This window comes from Micropterus dolomieu, linkage group LG07 (assembly GCF_021292245.1).
Source record: "Micropterus dolomieu isolate WLL.071019.BEF.003 ecotype Adirondacks linkage group LG07, ASM2129224v1, whole genome shotgun sequence".
Taxonomy (NCBI): Eukaryota; Metazoa; Chordata; class Actinopteri; order Centrarchiformes; family Centrarchidae; genus Micropterus; species Micropterus dolomieu.
The window spans coordinates 19095186-19117088 of record NC_060156.1 but is presented as its reverse complement, the minus strand read 5'-3'; the positions used below and the strand labels follow the sequence as shown (position 1 = coordinate 19117088).

Genomic DNA, 21903 nt, shown 5'->3' with positions numbered 1-21903 from the left:
AGAACATTTCTCAACATATCTAATTGCTTTCATCCATTCCTCTCTATTAGACAAAAACATTTTATCATCTGCCAGTTGAGATAATTTAAATGATCTAAGGTCACTTTAGGTCTGCTTTGGAACCATAAGGAACTGACCTCTTTTAATACAGCCACAGTTTGTGTGACAAGGAACAGAAAGGAGCCTTCCCTTAGAGACTGTGATAGTGACCAGTGGCCCGTTTGGCAGCCTGGCAGCAAGGCAGCAACCAGTGGTCTGTGTGGCAGAGACCAGACCACATAATTGGCTACAACCCTTGCTGAAACATCATGCCCAGGGTTTACGGCGCCGCTGATGTAGCCTATACAACCACAGAATTTCAACAGAATATTCCTGACGTTTGCTTGTGGTAATTCCCTTGCGAAACATTTTGGTTACGATGTAGGCCTAGTTTGAGTTACGAAATGTGATTAATCTGATCAAATGTGTCATATGCTATGATCATGTGCTGCTGCTGCTGCCACTGTTAGTTCGGGTGAACCTGCCCATCATCAGCTAAGGCATATGTAGTTTGTTAACTCTGACAATAGCTGAGCTGTTTGTAGTTGAGTATGAGATGTCCTAAATAACTTACTGAAGAAATGCATGTGTTAATTTCTATCCTTTACACAAGTATTTTCACAGTAGGGTTTTATTTGCCATTGAGTGAGACCTGACTGAATTAGTTTTGCAGTTTGGCACCCGGAATACATGGTAGAGTAAGACCAAGATCTTTCTATTTTCCTGGTCTCTGCTGAGATGCGCAAGAGTTTCAGCCTTTTAATTTGGGTACTTTTGTAAATGTCACCATTTATTAAAAATGACACTGCGTATACTTTGCGAAACAGAGAACCTGGTTTATTACCATTCAACTCCATCCACCACAGATATTACAGAGCAGATTCACAAGTATTAAGCTTTTTTATATAACAGCAGCTGCTTATTTTCCACACTCCATTCCCCTGACCCCCCCAATCCGCCTGCCTCCTACTAGGGAAAAGCATTATAGGTGCACAATTTTATTTGGTGTGAAGACTGGCCCCTCAAATCATCCAGCTGTAATCCGTCTCACGGTGAGGTTTTTTGTATTAATGTAGGATTTGGTACATTTTTTTTTTTTTGCAAATATGATTGACATCCACCTTCATTCATCGCAGGCGCCAGGCTTCTTATTTCCAGACAACAGAAGAGATCTGACATTTAGAAGAGGGGGAATTACGACTGTCTACTGTATAAAAAATGTACAGTGGCTTTATTGACATACATTCCATAGGTTTAACAGCTGCAAAATAGGAGGCACACCCAGTATTGCACTTCATTAAAAGTTCTGGCTCAAAACATAACCCAGAATATCAAACAAAATTGAAGTGAAGAGTAGCAACTTCGGAATACAGCTATTTTGAATAGTATCATTATATACAAGATTAGATAAATCGTACACTATTTTCCTTCCTCCCAAACATAATATTCTTAACAGTCTTTTCCACCCGCTCTTTTTTTTGTCCGTCAACCCATGATGCACTTGACAGTGGAGAATACTGTACAAGATTACGAAAAAAGGTTTACATACAACAATATTTTTAAATTTATAGTTAGGAAGCTGGAAATACGGCCTGTTCCTTTTTTTTTTTTAAACCAATGCTGATCCACAGTTGCCTTTAAGCAAATTTATTTCATATTCAATGTTTAATCTTGTATTGTTACACTTCAGTGATCAGGTGTGCAACGTCTATAGAAGCCGAGGGAATACAACGGCCGCATGCAAACACGTCACAAGTTATTTTCTTTTTTTTTCTTCTTTTTTAAAATTCTATTGTTCATTTTTTCCATTCAGGTTACTCTGAATCCAAAGGAGCCACAGCTCGTGTTTGTAGCAGAGCCTGGATACTGATGTTGGTAGAAGAGCAGACCTGAGGACTCTTGGCGTAGAGCAAAAACCTGGTTCAGCGTCCAGGAGACTTGACAATGCAAGAACCAAGCTTCGCGGCTGAGCTTCAGCAGCAGCTGGAAATCACAGTAGACAAACTGGTTTTCAGTAAAAGGCTTGTGTTGTTTAGAAGGTGTGGGCATTTCTGCAAACCCCACAGCCCAGGGCGAACTCCTCCCCCGTTGGTGGGTGAACCACATGCAAAGGGCATTCGGTACCCTCCAGCTGCTTGCCTTTGGGTCCTGTGATAGAAAGGACAATGATAACATCTCCCTTATTTTTTCTTAATGGTATTTCCGCCTGGAAATAAGTCATGTGCACTCTGACTAATTTAACAGAGAGTGTAGTCAACAGAATCGTTAAGCACCTGCAGGACAATGGGGAAGTTCCTCCTTGGGGACACTGGTCATCCTCTGGAAGTCATCATGGCAGGCGTTGCAGAAGTGTGTGGTGCCAAAGCAGAAGAAAACAGCCACTGAGCAGCAGTACCTGCATTTATACTCCAGGAAGTCTGTGCCATGTTTGGAGCACATCTGGTGAACAGTAAAAAATAATCATCAGGGGTGGGATTATATTTTTGAGTAAAGAGTACAGATAAGTTTTTCATCAAGCTTTCAAAAGGTAGTTACACATTTTGGGAAATATGCTTCTTGATGAAAGTGAGACGAAAATATTGATACCAGTCTTGTCTCTGGAGCAAGTAATTCCCTGCAACACTTACTACAGATGAAACAAATACGATATTAAAAGTTTATTAGTGAGCTTAAGAGGTGCTGGTAGGCGATTTTGTTACCTTCAGGCAGAGCCAGGCTTGCCTTTTACCAAACATTTCAGTCTATGTGCTAAGCTAATCGGCAGCTCATTCTAGTTTTAGATTTAGTATACAGACATTAGAGTGGAATCAATCTTCTCTCCAACTCTTGGCAAGAAAGACAATGTGTATTTCCCCCCCAAAAAGATTCCTTTGAATTGGCCATAGTATAGCCAGGATCCTCACAGGCATCGTTTACCCACCTGAGCCCTGGAAACATCTGAGCACGCTCCACAGATCAGCTCACTGGGGTCGTAGTCATCTCCCTGTCCTGCCTCTGCATCGCAACGAGCCTCTCCCCCAAAATAGGCCTGGAAATAAAGGGTTAACTATTAATTCTCAACCCCTAAACAACATTTAAATAAAACTTGACTTTAGTTTATATAGTACCTTCTTGCACTTGTAGCAGACATAGTATGCATATCTGTTCATGGCAAAGCCTGCAGGGTCGTTGTGGAAACGTGCTCCTGGTGTAGTTATTGCCTCGCTCTTATGTAGACCCTCATACTCCAGCCTCATCAGAGCCTTTCTCCTCACATCCTCATAGAGCTCCTTAATTGGATCGAGCAGGTCCTTGATCACAGAGTGATTGATTTTGTTCTGGAGGCAAACAATGAAACAAACAAAACAGCACACGTTCATGAACAACATTTGACACAGATGACAGTGTCATAGTCTGTTTGGGAAGGCCACACACCAGACTGGACTTGTTCAACAAGGCATTTAAGTAAACTGAGCTCAATCAACTTCAAGGTGTGGTGAAAATAGTTTTCATCCCCTTTGTTAATCTCTTTAGTCAGAGAGGCTCAAGTAACATCTTACCTTGCAAATGGGACACAACATAAAGCCGAACGTGATTCGGGGCCCGAGCCAGCGATTTTCAAGAACACGACGAGTACACTGAAGGTGGAACACATGAGTGCAGTCCAGCTGAGAACAGAACAAAGAGTTAAACATTAAATGAGAAAAGTGAAGTGAGACTCTCACGTAATGGACAAATGCTTTATCTTCACATCTTCACAACTACCTGTACAGCAGGAGCAGCAGAGAGGGCCTCTGTGAAGCAGATCATACACATGTCATCTGCATCCTGTTTCAGGCAGCCAGTGTTCTTGTCACAGCCATGCAGACATGGAAGGCAGGCCTCCTCATTCTTGACTCCTCCACAGGGGTGTCCACAAGGATGAGTTTTACTGCAGGCCAGTTTGGCATACTCCTGAGGGAGACAACATTAGAGTATAGTACTTAAAAAATATACACTTTACTGCTTTAATATGTATCTTGTGTAGGTATTTGTTCCTCTCTTAAGTGGTGTCATCCATTATATGCATGGCTCGTCAATGAAGGGAATCAATGAAATTTATGGTCTCAAAAGACGGGATCCTTCAGCTCTATCAGGCTTGAGTTTTAATCAGTACTCAAGTATTATAAATGTTCGACAATACTCAAAATACAAAACCTCAATCCTCTCTCCAGGAAAAAGATTCTAGTCCAAGTTTGGGAAAGGTACTCATGCATCTGGTATCTGTATTTTGAATTAGGCACAATGTTTTAGCAAAACTGGTTCAGGGTATTTTTAATCAATATAATAGCATATAATGAACAAAGAGAAAGGGATTGTTTACAGAATGGCTAGCAAATGTTGGTTAAAACAGCAGCACAATAATTTGGATTTGGCTCTATATTTTTTATACTGCTTTTATTAGTTTTGTAAACGTGTGTGTGTGCATGTTGAACTTTGTAAAATAAAACAAAAATAATTTTTTTTTAGAGCTTCAACTTCCCTATCGAAAACAAAACAGAACCAGATGGTCAAATTTTAATGAACTACACAGATTACCAGCAATGACAAAAGACATCCGGATAATTAGTGGTTAAGTTTCCTTGTTAATAATTTATAAATACCTGGCAGTCTGGGTCTGAGCAGACACTGCCCACTGCAGACAGCTCGGTTCCACTCCTCGTACCACAGAACCTGCAAGCGTCTGAGCTGCTGGAGGCTGGTTTACCTGAAAAAGTATTGTTATAACACAATTTGCATATTACACACACACATTATATATATATATATATATATATATACACACACATACACACATTAGATATAGAGATATAGATATAGATATAGATATAGATATATATAGATAGATAGATAGATAGATAGATAGACACAGACACACCCATCCATCCATCCTGCATACAGACACACACAGTGGAATGCTCTTGCGCCACGTTAATTACCCGTGTGCTCTCTGAACTCCACCATAGCCTTCATAGTCTTAGAGTCTGCCAGAGCCATGAGCCAAAAGAGCTTAGTTCTCCCACAGCCTTCATGGAGATCCACCTTTATGGCCTCCTCTTCCTCCTTGAACACCTGAAAGCAGCCATGAAAATAAGATTACACACCAACTCATTCTATACCATACTCCTTTTAGAAATTTATAAATCCTTTTTATAAATTGGTTCGTAATATCCAACTAATTGGCAGTTAAAACTACCGGAAGAACCGGCAGAATCATGCTAACAATATGGAAGGTGTGCCATCCAACACTAACCTGTCTCTGGTGAGAGCGTGTGCGTCGGTGCAGGTGGAGGAAGCGGTCACAGTCGGTGCAGAGGTTGCCACACATGTTACACAGGATGATGGCTGCTGTCTCACCATCATCATGGTTGTCACACATGGGCTGTGGATAGAAGGATGAGGAAATCAATGTGCTATTCTTTTGATTACCTGTTGATTATTTTCACATGGCATAGCTCATAGCTTTTTATATCGTTCTCACCATCTGCTTCTGCTGTCCATCTTTGCCCATCCAGCGACCAGAGGACAGCCTGTCAACATGGTCCTGGTCCAGCACACACAGTGAAGCTAAGGCCAGCCACAGCTATGAGACAGAACGGGATTTGACATATATTTATTTGATTCCCAGTATTTGTAAACATAGATACATATGCACATAAATGCTTTGCGTATGATGACAGGTGAGTTCCTACCCTTGTGGTGGCGATACAGCGTACAGGTGACCGATGCTCCTCCTCCATTTTGGTCAAGGCTATGATGGTCTCAGCTATTGCATTTTTGGTGACTCGGGACCAAGCATCTGACAGGTGACCCTAAGAACAGCAAAAGTCTGTCTTAGAGGTACTTTTTCCAGAGCAATACAACTCGTGAAAATGTGAAATTTATGACAAAGATGACGAATGTTGTTCAATATCAAGATAAGGATTTAAACAACAGGAACTTACAGCTGCCATGTCTTTAACCAGCTTTATGATGATCTCTGCTATCTGAGGAGGAGTGGAGCCTTTCATCCACCAGTGGCTCTCCCCTCTGCGGATGTAGCTGCGTATGAGAGAAAGGGGTATTAAATATCAAATTTGCCACAAACTATATCTTAATTGATGTTGTGTTGTTTTAAGGGTGCTTTAGGTTAAAAACAAATACTGGTGCGTTTGCCAGATTAGTACAGTTCGTTTCAATCTGTCCATTGAACTCTTATGCGGGCCAAACAACCGCACCGAGACCTCTGACAGGACAGGAGGTGGTTTTAGTCCGGGCCCAAACAAACTCTGTAGCAGTCTGTGGTGGGGACATGATCCGACCCAACTACCATTAACATATTTCGCTTCACGTCTGGTTTAACATGTTGACGGTTGGTTGGCATGTTGTTGTACATGCCCAATATTAGTTCCCCTGATCTGCTGATCTGTCCGAAGGCAGCACGACTTCTTTGCAAAGTGTGAAGCAGTATAGTTTCCTATGAAGTCCATTCGGCATTCTGCTGGTATAGTTTTGACTGCTATATTGCCCACATTATTACCATGGTTATGAGCAACTGTGGCATTGCTCCATGTTATACTGCACAGAAGTGTTTCTCTCACAGAAATATACACTAGTCCAGAACACAGGACCTTCTACCTGTATTTACCTTCTTGCTGCCGCCCCAGACACATCTGACCAATAAGCGGAGTGATTAGAAGTTAGTAGTGATGCATTTTCGCTCACTTGGATTTTCTCTCTGTGTAAAAAGAAACTGAACCAAGGGGAAACCACTCCAAGTTTACAAACTCATCAACTGATTCGGACCACAGCAAACAAACTATATGTGTGAAAACGCCTTATGTCTTATATAACAACATCTCTTTGATAATCCAAATATTGATTAGGCCTAGCAAAAACTAACTCACCTGGAGTTGAAGATCATGGGCAGCGTGACCGTGGTGACCCCTTTGCCCGCCGCCATGCCAGCTGTGCCAGAGATGGTGGTGCCTTTGGCTTTCAGCTGCACAGTGAGGGCTTTTGCGATGCAGCCCAGGAACATGTCAAGGATGCAGAGCTTGTTCCAGTCACCCTTTTCTGTGGAGTGGATGATGTCACTGATGTCCGCTGGTGGCAGAGCCTTCACCCCAATAATGCTGGCAAGTCGCACTGGTGTAACCTCTGGAAGGACGCGCCTAAGCAATGATGTGACCTGAGTTGAGATAAGATCAGATGGTAAACAAGAATATTAATTGTATAGTGTCACTTGATATTTACATAAACACGTACACACATAAAAACTGCTTAAAAAACAAATTTTTTGAAAGTATGTGTTATACCGGCACACTGACTCCAAACCAGTTGGAACTGTCATGTATGTGCACCCATATATCTATATATGCAAATAGGCTGACACTACAATGGTACATTTTACTCTCCTAACCTACTGAATACTGATTTTAAACACGTTTTGATGTGTCAGTCATAAAAAATTAAACATAATGGCATCCATCATATAAACAGTCCATACAAACTAACAGAAGAACAGCCTATGTGGATCCGCCGAACAGCACCTCTTAGAAAATGCGGACTTGTGGATCCGCATTTTCTAAGAGGGGATTTTGGCGTACAAAAGGACATACAAGCACTGATGTGAGCACCCAAGAGACACAAAATACATCCCTGCTGTCAGTTTCATGCTATTCCACCAATTGACAGTTGGTGGTGGTAATATGGCATAGTTCTCCAAGGAAGGCTAAATCAAGGGCAACTGGAAATGGTTGAAGATCCAGAACTAAACAAAGTCCAGTTGCCTTTGGCTTAACAACAAGCAACTGGCCAAGAAATGCAGGAAAGGCTGTCTAACATGGATGTAAACAAACCAGGTTTTAAAGTATTTTTAAATAAAGTAGCTTTGCAAATTTTTACAAGGAAGAATATGTCTTCAATATGTATGTTGAGAAGCAGTTAATGTGAACATATTTGTTTGTTTATAAGGAAAACTCAACAGGGTACATTTAAACACTAAACTGCCCGTGACTCCGTCTATAGCTGTGCGTGTGTGTACCCCTTGCCCACCTGTCTCTGTACTCTCGGGGAAGCCGTGTGCAGCAGAGAAAACAGGTCTTGCATGAGTGTTAGCTGTTGAGCTAGGTACTGGCGGCCAACGTTGGAGCCACTCAGAGCCAGGACCATGGAGAGGAGCTCAAAGCAGTAGGCGTCTGAGGATGCGTCGTCGTCACTGGGCTGGGAGTTAGCGTTCTCTTTACTAGAGATGGCGTGCTCCCACTCCTCCCGCACACGCGTGGCCTCCATACGGATGGCCTGGACAATGTGCGCACACACCTGGAAATAAATACACTCATTAGGTTAGAGCACAGGGATTATAATTACTCATCCTGTTGAATGGTTCGAAGAAGTGACATTTACCTGTTTCTGAAGGTTGGTCAGTTTGCTCCTGCTGAAAATGATTCCCACCATGTGCTCCTTAAGATCTGCATCAGATGGTGCCTATTCATGAAAATACATCAAGTGTAAAACATTTGGCTGACGGTCCCTATATATTTGAGTCAGTGAAACAGTACAGTTAAACTGTCACCTTGTCTTCTCCCTCGGGTGATGAAAGCAGGTTTTTCTCCTCCTGCTCTGGAGTCGGCTCTGCATCTCCGCAAATAAGTTTTCCAAAGACCTAAAGGTAAAGAACAAAGTAGCAACAATGAAGTTTCCAAGAGACCACAGCTATTTGCACCAGAAATGTAATATTTGCAAAATGTAAAGGTTTAACAATATGGTAATAGAAAAATAACTTGGATAAAGCAGTTAGACAGACCTGTGAGGTGATGAGGCGAAACACTCGGAGCGTCTCGGCCTCGCAGTTCTTTTGCTGGGCCATGCTGGCTGAGATCTGTCCTAGAATCTTGATGCTCTCACCCTCTTTCCAACCGAGGACCTTTACCTGGCGCACTCTCAGGGTGTTCTCTGGACCTTTCAGTTCCACCTTGATGACAAGATGATCCCCTCCAGGAAGCTCACTTGTCACCCAGCCCATGTGACGAGAGTCGAGGTCGACCTTGGATGAAATGGCATGGGGATTTTCAGTGTTCTGCCACATGTGCATGTAAATCTGTAGTATATTAACAGGTCAACCAAGGTGCACCTTATTAAACAGCCCATTAATTTAAAACTTTTGTTTCTACAATAATATAAATAATTTTTAAGTGAAACAGAAGACCTGTTGTCTTTAGACTTATAATAGACTAAAATTTAACAGCATTCATTAAAGCTCAAATTATACTGTATTCCCACATTACTACCAAGAAACTGATCATACCTGTTTGATTCTGCAGAGGTCCTCTATTGCTTTTCCACATAGGAATGTCACTGATGTGACTTTGTTCTGTGGATATGACAAAGGCAAAATAGTATTTGCTGAAATCCATCAGCCAACCTTTAAAAATACATTTTCATCACCAAATCCACCGTGGCCTTAAATTTTCATTCATACTATAACAAGCAAGTTTTATGCCCCAAACATGTATATATGCCTGGTTTGCCGTTGCCCCCCTTACCCCAATGTCTCTGGAGTTGTCCACATGAACAGACACATTGGTAGCATTTATGCCTTTCACACAGCTGATGGTGATGCTCTTGGTTTTGTTCTTGTCCTCATCTCCAGATTCCCAGAAGGTCTCTGTCGAGCCGTCTGTTAGGCTCCCAATCATGGCAGGACGACTGGATGTCTTGATGTCTACCACACTGGTCAGATCCTTCAGACTGGTCACCAGGCAGAGATCCTATTATCACAAAGATGTGTCAGTGTCAGGTTAGTGTATGTCATTACCACAGATGCTTGACAAAATATAAGACGCTTACTGTTGGTTCAATCTGTGTTGACCAACAGAAGACAGATCTTATGTATGTGTGAGTAAGTGGTTGTTTTCTTGCCTGGCTCATTGCTTCGTAACCTGACTGCACACTGATGTTGAAGCTCTCTTCGCTGTCTCCATCGTCTGACTTAGACAAGATATTGTTGATGTGATGGAAAACGTTGCTCTGGTGGAGGAACTGGTGGTCAGACTGCTTAAACTTGAGACTCCAGCACCTAGAAGAATAAGTCACCAAGTTACGTTCCCATAATATGTGCACGAAGCACAAAGTGGCAAAAGTGTGAACAAGGTAGTGATTCTAAAATTTAGAAAGAAGCAGAAATTTAGGACATTGAATGAGTATAATTTGAAATCAATCTATTTAAAATGTTGGCTTGTGTGTTGGTTTCATTTTTAGTCATTTAGAAACTGTACCTAAGCGCCATCTGCTGAAGTGAGCTGCCACTAGGAAGTGACATCATGAGGTCAGATATGGTCTGAAGGAGGCGGTGGAAGGTGTGGGGGAGAGGATGTGCTGCCTCCCCAGCAATAACAATGTCTGACAGAGGGTGTTCACAAACGCCAAGGTCTCTTTCCTGTAGGATTCGGAGAGGAGATGTTCATAATTAGAAGATACAACAACGAAGCAAAAGTAATGCAACATGCTTTTTTTGACATATAACCACTTATTACCTGTTCAACATTTTCTTTATTCCCCTTGTTCTCCTCCTCTTCTTCGTCCTCCGGTTCAAACGGTGATGGGGTGAGAGATGCTACAAAATGCCAAAGAATGTCATGCAGGGAGGTGGTCTGGATGACGTTGCACAGCAGCCAGTTGAATGCCTAAAATCAAGAGAAAATCATACTAATTAGCCTTCTTACTACACACAGTCCAAGTTCTGCCTATTAGCTAATTAAGTATACAAATCTAATTGACTAACTAACAATATTCAGCCAACTAACTGCCTATAACCTTGAGTAACTGCTGTATAAACAGCAATAATTAAAGCCCTGAGATTCAGATAAAAACTGCAGCCTAAACAGCTGTACCTCCATGGCAAACACCCTGCAGGCGGACTTCCTCAGTGCATGCCTCATGGCCACCTCCAGGCCCTCCAGGTCATGGTGCTGGATAACAAAAGCCAGGACAGGCCACTGGAAGTTCCTCTCCCCCTTACTGAGAGAGCCGTGGGCCGAGATCAGCCTGGATAGCTCAGGAGATGGGTGCCTCAACAGGGAAGATCCCACCTCTGTATGAGGGACAGAGCAGGTCGATGTTACAGACGACGGAAAACTCACTCATGCTTCAGTATCACTAATCCCTTCTCAAATCACTACGTGCGATTACCTGCATCACCACTGTGGACCCTGCGTCTGGGCACGGCTTTGACCCGGGCTGGAGAGGGTGAGTGTTGCTTGTCATACTCAGACGCTACGACTGAGTAAGACCTCTGAAACACAGTGCGCTTCGCAGTGTCGCTGTCTGTGATCGGACTGGTCTCAAGACTAAAAGAAAATGTAAAGCAGAAACAGACACATACAGTTTAGCCTGTAACATAAAGATAATAAAGACAACCACCCTTCAAAGTTTAAATATGGCAAGTGGTTTTTCTGTATCTAAGAAAACGTGTTTGAAATGTTTGCTGACGAAACAACCTATATGTGTGTGCATTTTAAGCAGCTGTTTTGATAAACAGCAAATGAGATACACTGAACTCCTTAGAAAGGCTAACTATATACAGTTTTCTTTGCTTGACAAAACACCTAAATTAGTCCTAACCAGAGAATGGAGCAGCCAGGCTCTTTTGTACTGTACAAGACAAGGCTGGTCGGGATAACATAGCAAAGCAATTAAGGCACATGTTCTGAACAAAATGCTTGCTGTCAAACTATGCACGGTGCAGGGCAGAGAGCTGGAGTCACTGGAGTATATCTGCATGACAAAATGGCATCATCTTAAATATCATGCATGCATGTATGTATATCTGTCATGTATACAGTAGAAGGTGGTGTGCGAGCAATTCTGTAAGTAACAGCCGCAATTTTGTATGCATGTTAATAAGTGGAAGCAAGTTAAAACATAGTACTAAGATGTGTTACCTGGGGGGCATTGATTTCATGTTGCTCTCTGGTTCTTCAAACACATTGGGGCAAGCGTCAGGGGTGACTGAAATGTAGGGTGCAGGAACAGATGTTGAGCGCAAATACCTCATCTCATCTTGGAAGAGGTTATCATCTTGGTAGGCCCCAAAGTTCTCAGTGTGTTGCCTGAGAGATGAGAAGAGACTCAAATCATTATGCAAGCACATGTTACTGTAGGGGCTTACTATCTGTAAAAGACAACCTGGTATTAACTGAGATGTTAAGCTACCTAGCTAGTGTCTGAAGGTAGAGACAGCCCATTTTATTGGGGAGTTCATCCGACACGCCCTCCTTAAGGCTGGGCAGCAGCTGGGAGTGCAGTGGCCGGGAAGGGTGGTGGCACAGCATGCTGGGTTCAGCAGCACTACTGAGGGACAGCAGGAACAAAGCGTTCGCCCGAATCACCTGGTGGGCCTCCATAGTGGGCAGCGCCCTTGGAGTCTTCACCTGCAGAGGTTTCTTCCTGGATTGCTTCACCTGGTAAAGAACATGCAGATTGATTTTGATTTAAATCTAAAAAGTCAGTTTGTCTGTAAAAAAATAACGACAGCGCTTTAGTAAAAGAGTGACCCAGATTTAAGCACTAAAGCCTTGAAGCCGTAGGCTACCTTTTCCCGGGCGGCAGTCTGTTTCTCTCTCAGGTATTTTTCCCGACAGCGATCACACACCAGGTACCAGGTGCTGCCTCCTATGCCTCCATCTCCACAATTTCCAGCCCAGCCACCACAGAAGTGGCCAATGCTGTTGTAGCCCTGACCTCCAGCATAGCGGCCACAACCTGACATAATATCAAAGAGGGATGTCGTAGGCACAAAGTATATTGGTAAACAGTTTTGTGAAACTGACATACAAAGAGACTATTTGAATGACTAATTACAAAACTCTAACCAGCACTTCCTGTATTCTTACCTGGGTGAGCCTGTCTCATATGGTAGGTGACGGGGTAAGGGTGAGATTCCCCACACAGCTCACAGATGGTGTCTTTCTCCGGCCCACCCATGGCAAGCTGTGCCATCTCTCCAAACAGATTCCCTCTTGGACGCACATCAGCCTTCTCCCTTTTCTTCTTCTCCTTCTTTGACTTTTTGCTGTCTTTTTCATGTTCCTTCTTTTTTAGGATGGCACTGGACCCCGGGCTAGGGAAGATCATGTTCTGAGTGGCTGCCTTGATGGTGGCCATAGAGATGTCCTCCCAGAATGCCACCAGATGTTGCAACGTTAAAGGTAAAATTGACTTTGCCCTCATAGAGGGATTAGAAGTCATCTCATAGGAAATGGCCTCTCCTTTCCCATCCTCACACTTCTCTGGCAGCGGAGGTTCTTTTAGCATGGATAGCACCTTATTTTTGTTGATGCTTCCCATTTTGGAGATGTCCGGGCCATGTGGAGCAATATTAAACATGTTGAGTGCAGAGGAAATCTCTAAGGAGTGGCGGTTCTTTAACTTGCTCTCCTTCTCTTCAGCACCCCCTCCCAGAGAGCTACGGATGGGGGCATGCTCTTTGGTTAAGTCTGGGTTGAACTTGAGGAAGGAGGAGCAGGCCATGGCATCGTGGACAATGCCTTCATGCCACAGGAATGCTGCGAAGACAGCTCGCGCACATTCAGCCACAGAGGGTGACATGGCCTGTTTGGCAGGCTCTGTGACCCTTGCACCATCACCTTTAAAAAGAGGCCCAGATTTGTCCTTCTTAGGGCGCGTATGTCGACTAGAGGTTTTCCGGCTGACTTTGGGTGAAGAGCGGCTCTCTAGTTCCTCTTTGACCGGAGCTTTGCCAATGCTAAAGTGCACCTTACACGATCCTTCTTCAGCATTAAGGACCTCCACATTCTCGTCATTGCCGTCCTCGTTGGAGAGGAGAGCACTAGAGGTGCACACCTCAACCACTTCACTGTGGAGGTTCTCTTGGGTAACATGTGGAGAAGGAACACGGTTCTCTGCATTACTAATCACTTCTTTATTTGGATCTTTAGGAGACAGTTTAGGTTTGGGAGAGGTAGATCTGCCCCTAAGTGGCTCTGTAAGTGGAACCTTCTTCTTTCGAAGTGTGTCTGGGTCCAGAGTGTATGAATCTGATTTGGACCTCTCTCTGGGAGGGTCCAGCCGGGCTTTGGAGGAAGGGCTAACTTTAGGTGGGCAGTTCTTGTCATGGTGGGTTGATGAGGAGTGCTGGGAGGAGGTGCTGGAGGGACTAGACCTACCTGAAGAGGATTTTTGTTTGGGAGAGGAGGAGCGAGAGCCAGGGTTCGGGGACTCAGCCCGAAGTCCTGAGGTTCTCCCATCTGCCTTCAGGGCCTGCAGAGTGTTGTGATTGGGCGAGTGAGAACGGCTGTGAGAGTCAGACCTTAGTTTGGCCGTGTCTGACCGCAGGATGAGGGCTTCACTGGCTGAGAGTGCACCTTCTCCTGTCTTGCTCCTGCTCTGTTCAGATGAGCGGCTTCCCCGACTCTCCTGTTTGGGTGAGCGATTCTCCTGACGGTGTTTGGAGGCTGGAGACATGGACCGTGCACCGGGCATCAGGTTCCCTCGCTCACCTAAACGTTAATAATTCAAACACAGTTACAATACAAAAGACAACTAAATCAGTGGTAAGAGTGTAACCATTTAACTCTAGGCACAACACTCAAGACCCGAGCTGAAAAAAAACCCCACTGTAATGTTGAAAATATAAGGTAAAATGAAATGAAATGAAGGGCAGAAAGACAATGCAAGTTCCAAAGGTAAAAGAAAAAGAAAAAAAGAAAATGACAACAGTGAGTGATATATTTTCTTAAAAGCAAGCTTTTGATGACTTTACTAGTTGGGTGTTTCTCCCACATTTTTGTCCATATATTTCTGTACCAGACAAACTCTGATATGGATGAAGATAGCTAGTGGACCATGGAAGAGCTGATGAAAGATGGATTCCAGCCCAGTCCTGGGACATCTCCTACTATTACTGGATCTACCCTTGGCATTAACTTTTAAAAGCCATTCGTCTAGTAACCACAAACATCCATGGAGTCAATGGCATTTAAGGTCTACCTATTTTTAAACAGGTAGACCCTTAAATCAAAACTCATATGTGTTTGGTATGTTATGCATCTTCAGTTCTTTCTCTTTATTATAATATTGTGTTCAGCCATGTCTTACTTTAAGCCGTTTTAAGGTCACTAACACAAGATGCCCAAATTGTTTTTCACAAGCTAACATACAAAGCTCTTTGTTCATCACAGAACACAGACTGTGCGTTTTTTTTCTGGAGTTCCTACCCACCCTCTGTTCTGACTGAAGGAGGCATGCATGCTGTGATTACCCACCCTTTTGCCTTAGAGCGAGAGATGAGAGAGCAGAACCATGCCCAGCCACGGACACACTGCTTTTGTACACACGCTCGCGAGAAGCAAGGCTGCGCGACGAACCATCTACAGCGGAAAACAAACAAGGCATGGAATGCAAGGGGGCCACCACAGAGAGAAAGAAAGAAAGCACAAAGAGGCAATGGGGTCAAGTCAAGGAGGTGAAATAGAAAGAGGCAAAAGGAATCTGTTAAAGTTAAAGTGATGGGACGCTCAACAGATAGGTAGAGAAACTGACAGACACAAAGAGAGAAACATTTATAGAAAAGGAGAAGACAAATTACAGAACCCTGGAGTCATGGGAAAAAAGTAAATTTGTCTGCACTATTTAGTAATTTTCGCTCTACATTCAACATATACTTTTGCCCCCTTCCTTCATGTAGAGAACAGCACGCACCTTTGGGGTGCTGTATTCAGTCAGCTGCTAGTCTGAACGATATGACAAAGAAAACACTAATGAAGTGCTCCAGAAGTGATTACAGAACATCCTCAGTATCATCCATGCTTTTACGGTGAAACAGTACGTTACCTTGTAAAATAGGGATTTTAAAGATAACACAACATTGTTTTCCTCAGTCCAAGATAAAAAAAAGTAATATCCTATTAAATCCAAGTGATCCATACTGACTATAAATGGTATATGAACAACAACACTGATGGCATAAAGGTGATAAGTTCAAAAGAGAAGCTAAATTTGGAGCACAAATGATTCATTTATGCACACGAATTCAGGGTTTTTCCCCTTCAAGAAACCCTCCAGGGCTCTGTAATGAATAGACAACCCAGTAAAAAAAATAAAATAATAAAAAAAAAAAAAAAGATTACGAGCAGAAGTACAAGTAGAAGACAAAGTAGCAATACAGAAGAAAGACAGGCTTAAAAAGTTACAGGTAACATATTTTAGATCCTGATCTAAGATTATCTATTTTAAATTGTTATTTTGTATTTGAATTGTGACGTGAAAGTACAAACTATTAGCAGTTGTGTGTGACCAGGCTGAAATTTCCAAGTTATTGTATACTGAAACTGTTTAGACTACAGTTGTAGTGACGTGCTGGGCTGGCTGAGGCAGAAAATGAAACAAGTTGTTAATAAATGATGAAAAATGCAGATCTGAAGCTAAAGCAGAAAGGAAGATGAGGAAAAGAAGAAAGGCGGACTTAGCAAGAGAGCAAGCTGAAAAATAAGCAACTCAGGCTACTACATCAGCGCATGGAAAAAATATACCTTTTAACAAGACGTTTTAGTCTAGTATTCAAGTTTGAAATCTTGTTGTCATAAACAAGTGAAAATGCCTGTCAATATTTTTTGAAGGCAGTTTCACCAGATTTTTTTTTTTTTTTTTAGAAACAAGATTTAAACATTGAATAATAGACATGTTAGCTTGTTAAGGATATTTCTGCACTGTTATGTGTTACTCTGCCCTCCCCAGAAAATACTTAAAATATAATGAATAATGAACAAATTAGGAAAACTAGCTGGGAGGAAAAGGATCAACACCTGTTCAAGCAAGCGCTGTCAGAAAGCAGGACAGACTTACTCAGAAGCTGTGGTTGTGTCTGAGACAGTTGGGAGGGGGATTGTCCAAACACAAATGGGCTGTGGACAGGGGAGGAGGAGGAGGGAGGTTGGGCGGCTTGCTCAAATACGGAGGAGGAGGGAGCTGCTGAGAGGAAGGGCCCAGACTGAATGGAATTCAGTATGGCACTCAACCGGTCACCTGCAAACATGGAGACAGAGGATGGGCTTATGCTATAGTTCGAGGTTTCCAAAGTGGGTGAGGATCATTCAGAATTTATTTTCTGTCAGTCATTCAGTCATCTCCCACAGCGCAACAGATGTGCGAAATGGGAGGAGCTATTTTGCGCTTCCAAGAAGTAAAAGTCCTATTTGGAGTTTTTTTTTGGAGATCAAAAGATTGGCTGTAGGAGCACTTTGAAAGCTTGGATGGGCATCCAAAAGCTGAAGAACTGGGTGAGGAATCATCTGATCCCACAGTATGACTAAAAAGTCCAAAGGTACAAGCCCAAGTAGAAAGTAAGGAGAGAAGTGAACTTCAACTCTCAAGAAACATTAGGTAAGAAAAATCCAATCACCAAGCTTCTGTTGCATGCACTGCTAATTGCAAGTTGAAGCAAAAGACTACAATTTGTAAAAACTTGTAAATGCAAGCTGTTAAAATAAGATTACTTTTAGATTCTGGGTAAATGTTATACATTTGATAAATAAAGCAGCTATGTTGTAGTGGTGTTTTGTTCCCATTTGCAATGAGGAAGTTTGCTGAATCTGCTACAGCTCTGACTGGCTTCCTCTCCAGAGCAATGTCAGCTGAGGCACATGGGTATTGTCCTACTACTGATGGTAACATGAAATAGACATCTTTATTTTTTTAAAACAATGTCAAAAAATTGTTTTTTATGTATTAGTTTTTTTTATTAAAAGGAAGAATAAAGGTATTTGGGGAAATATCAGAAATGCTCCGTTTTCTATGTTTAGTGCCATGTGTTACACCTTAGGAAACAAAAACAAAGTAAACAAACTCTCTGTAGCCTACATTTCATCTAACCGGACATTTGCAGGTGTGTTTAATGTGCTGCAGCTGAGTAGCTAATAAGTTATCTAGAATGCAAACTAACATCAGCTGCGCACTTTTGTTTGGTCGCTCATTTAACAAGCTAATGAGTAGAACAAGTGTCCATCTTTATCTTAAGATGAATACCATAAAGGTATTCCATCTAATTAATGGAAAACTAGAGGATGGCATCAAAAAATATAAAACATAAATTTCTCCCTTTTGGTTTCTGATAAATTCTCAAAGGAGAACACATGACAAGTGATTTACAGAGCAGTTATGTACACTGTAGCAGATTTACAAAAAAAAAATCAGTTCATCAGACTATAACATAAACTTATACAATTGTTAAATTATTCAAGAAAATCTTGTGTTTCTATGTTGAACATTGATGATGTTATTACCAGAAAACTTTCAAACTTCTTTTCTACGGTATTAAAAAAATACTTCCAGAACCAGCTGATCCACCCATTTCGCAACTCTATCTGGGAAAAGCATATATTGAGGGAGGGGAAAAGAAGGGGTTTTACTCATTCCAAGAGTCACTCCAAAAACATGTGCTGGGAGAAATTGGACCTTTCTCCATATACTGTATATTGAGCTGACATTGCATCGGTCATCGTTCAAAAGTCTCCCACTCTCTGGACACAACTGACTAGCTGTCAATCAGATACAAAACACAGTCACTCTGTCGTTTTGGAGCACAGACTCTTGTAAATATTGACAAAGAGTCTGCAATGTAGGCTTCTGTAATAGACATTTTGAAGTCTGGAGTTTACATCTGTTGCCATTTCATCAATTGCTGGAGCCCGAAATGGGAGGCTGCCTTACTGAAGTCGAGATGGTGAGAGCAACCACCATGGCTGAATAAGCCTGAGAGACCTGTCAATAAGGTTACTCTCCAACTTGCTCAAAGAGCTTTGCCAAAGGCTGGCACATCAAGCTGACCAGTCTGAAGGTGATCCATTTCTAATGTTGCCTCACAGCATGATGGATGACACATGTGCTTATGAGGTTTCAAAATTAAATGTCACACCACTATTTTGGGCGTAGTCTGTCTAGCGTGCGGGTCTACACTCGAAAGACAGCACATCTGTAGAGTGGAACCTATTCTATTTGTCCATTTTGCACTTTGCCTATTCATGCATTGGGGCAGATTGGTCATCTGGCATCAAAAAAGTCGAGGGTAAATGCAACCAAGAAGCATTTGAGACAGATTTCTATCTGACTGCTCAAACCACTTCAGAAGGCGATGATGAAAAGAATAAAAGTCAAAAAGGCATAAATACACCCATCTCTCTGTCACAAACATAGTCTTCACTTTTCCCAACTGTAGCGACTTACAATGGTCTTGTATGTGTTAATGCCAGCTTAACAATGAAATTAGTCTAATCTTTGTCACATTAAAGCAACAGAAACATTTGCAGTCATAGAGAAAGCTTAACAGCATGTTAGCGTTATCTGGCTTTTATCCAGACACTTGAACTGACAAATGTAATTGGAGCCTTTATTCTACAGTAACCGTTAGCATTGTGATACAAAGAGAGATAACTTTGTGTTATCTGAATAACCATGGTTCTCTGATCTGCATGGCAAGTGTCTCAACAGGTCAGCCTCCTTTTCAAGCAATGAGGAAGAGGTATGAAATTTGAAAGACAATTGACACAGCGTCAGCATAATATTCAGGCAGAAAGATACACAGACACATTTGGGGCCAGCCAATCTTTGATGGTTTACCACGGTAAATGAGTTCATTTAGGTGATGTTGTCAGTATCCAACCCTTAAGAAAACAATGATTATGTAAATGATCAAATGTTTTCTAAGAGACTAAATTAAGTCAACAAAGGGTAAAAGGGTGACATCACAGACACGTGTTTAGGGCCAGTTATCGGAGTAGGGCTTGCCCACAGTACCCAACACAATGGACCCCAGAGAAGCCCCAGTGAATGGAAGCACATTGACTGGCCCATGCGCACAGACATCGACATATGCCTAACATTGCAGAGATGTTAGGCATGAAATAACAACAGTAGACACGATAAAAAGCATGCATAAATAAAAAGAGATGATAGATCAGTGACTGATGGCATCAGTGATTTTAAAAAGACTGACTGACACTACTGGATCACATATAACCTGTGGATGCACTTAAATATATTTAGTGGGAGAACAAGTGATGTTAAATTCAATCTTGTTTTGAATGAAAGAAGAAAATGACAAACAGTATCTCACAAAAGTGAGTACACCTCACATTTTTGTAAATATTTGATTATATCTTTTCATGTGACAACACTGAGGAAATGACACTTTGCTACAATATCAAGTTGTGAGTGTACAGCTAGTACAACGGTGTACATTTGCTGTCCCCCAAAAATAACACATCACACAGCCATTTATGTCTAAACTGCTGGCAAAGTGAGTACACCCCTAAGTGAAAATGTGCAAATTGGGCCCAATTGGCCATTTTTCCTCCCCTTTGTCATGTGACTCGTTAGTGTTACAAGGTCTCAGGTGTGAATGGGCAGCAGGTGTGTTAAATTTGCTGTTATCACTCTCACAATCCCTCATACTGGTCACTTTCAACATGGCACCTCATGGCAAAGAACTCTCTGAGGATCTGAAAAAAAGACTGCTTCCTCTACACAAAGATGGCCTAGGCTATAAGAAGATTACCAAGACCCTGAAACTGAGCTGCAGCACGGTGGCCAGGACCATACAGCGGTTCAACAGGACAGGTTTCACTCAGAACAGGCGTCGTCATGGTCAACCAAAGAAGTTGAGTGCACATGCTCAGCATCATACCCAGAGGTTGTCGTTGGGAAATAGACGTATGAGTGCTGCAAGCATTGCTGCAGAGGTTGAAGGGGTGGGGGGTCAGCCTGTCAGTGCTCAGACCATACACTGCACACTGCATCAAATTGGTCTTCATGGCTGTCGTCCCAGAAGTAAGCCTCTTCTAAAGATGATGCACAAGAAAGCCCACAAACAGTTTGCTGAAGACAAGCAGACTAAGGACATGGATTACTGGAACCATGTCCTTTGGTCTGATGACACCAAGATAAACTTATTTGGTTGCCTACAGTCAAGCATGATGATGGGAGTGTCATGGTCTGGGGCTGCATGTGTGCTGCCGGCAGCTACAGTTCTTTGAGGAAACCATGAATGCCAACATTTACCTGTGACATACTGAAGCAGAGCATGATCCCCTCCCTTCGGAGACTGGGCCGCAGAGCAGTATTCCAACATAATAACGACCCCAAACACACCTCCAAGACGAACACTGCCTCGCTAAAGAAGCTGAGGGTAAAGGTGATGGACTGGCCAAGCATGTCTCCAGACCTAAACCCTATTGAGCATCTGCGAGGCATCCTCAAACGGAAGGTATAGGATCACAAGGTCTCTAACATCCACCAGCTCTGTGATGTCATCATAGCGGCGTAGAAGAGGACTCCAGTGGCAACCTGTGAAGCTCTTGTGAACTCCATGCCTGAGAGGGTTAAGGCGGTGCTGGAAAATAATGGTGGTCACAAAAAATATTGACACTTTGGGCCCTATTTGGATATTTTCACTTAGTGGTGTACTCATGTTTGTTGCCAGCGGTTTAGACATTAAAGGCTGTGTGATGTTATTTTGAGAGACAGCAAATTTACACTGTTATACTAGCTGTACATTCACTACTTTACACTGTAGCAAAGTGTCATTTCTTCAGTGTTGTCACATGAAAAGATATAATCAAATATTTACAAGAATGTGAGGTGTACTCACTTTTGTGAGATACTGTAACTACAAAACCAAAGATGGTGAAAACGTGTTCAAACCTTTAACATCTGTGCTCAAAAAGTGTTCTAATTTGCCTCACTACACGGACCCATTTCGATAACTAATATGGGGTAATGTATCAAACAACTTATGAGAAGTCTCAGTCCAAAGCATGGTGAGAAGTCACAGAGTATCTCTAAATAAAGCAG

The 21903-nt window shown here is 42.4% G+C and overlaps 1 protein-coding gene across 14 annotated transcripts in view; it reads right to left on the bottom strand.

Annotated features, from left to right (window-relative positions):
- Positions 1–851: 851 nt before the first annotated feature.
- The window catches only part of mycbp2 (MYC binding protein 2), a 70994-nt gene continuing 49942 nt past the window's right edge, over positions 852–21903 (bottom strand). For 10 of the 14 annotated variants that reach the window (XM_046053576.1, XM_046053582.1, XM_046053586.1 and 7 more), the window contains 30 exons: positions 16903–17082; positions 12933–14558; positions 12632–12801; positions 12253–12500; positions 11982–12149; positions 11230–11387; positions 10932–11131; positions 10575–10724; positions 10317–10477; positions 9961–10117; positions 9585–9809; positions 9347–9412; positions 8846–9085; positions 8615–8704; positions 8446–8526; positions 8095–8361; positions 6945–7228; positions 6686–6790; positions 6003–6099; positions 5751–5870; positions 5540–5641; positions 5312–5440; positions 4998–5130; positions 4662–4765; positions 3784–3972; positions 3579–3686; positions 3147–3356; positions 2960–3067; positions 2313–2478; positions 852–2187 (listed from right to left, as the gene is read on the bottom strand). In XM_046053576.1, coding sequence (XP_045909532.1) covers positions 2072–2187; positions 2313–2478; positions 2960–3067; positions 3147–3356; positions 3579–3686; positions 3784–3972; positions 4662–4765; positions 4998–5130; positions 5312–5440; positions 5540–5641; positions 5751–5870; positions 6003–6099; positions 6686–6790; positions 6945–7228; positions 8095–8361; positions 8446–8526; positions 8615–8704; positions 8846–9085; positions 9347–9412; positions 9585–9809; positions 9961–10117; positions 10317–10477; positions 10575–10724; positions 10932–11131; positions 11230–11387; positions 11982–12149; positions 12253–12500; positions 12632–12801; positions 12933–14558; positions 16903–17082 — 6158 coding nt within the window. In that variant the 3' untranslated portion in view covers positions 852–2071. The remainder of the gene's footprint in view (positions 2188–2312; positions 2479–2959; positions 3068–3146; positions 3357–3578; positions 3687–3783; positions 3973–4661; positions 4766–4997; positions 5131–5311; positions 5441–5539; positions 5642–5750; positions 5871–6002; positions 6100–6685; positions 6791–6944; positions 7229–8094; positions 8362–8445; positions 8527–8614; positions 8705–8845; positions 9086–9346; positions 9413–9584; positions 9810–9960; positions 10118–10316; positions 10478–10574; positions 10725–10931; positions 11132–11229; positions 11388–11981; positions 12150–12252; positions 12501–12631; positions 12802–12932; positions 14559–16902; positions 17083–21903) is intronic. The other 4 variants (XM_046053590.1, XM_046053588.1, XM_046053580.1 and 1 more) reach the window with 3 other exon arrangements.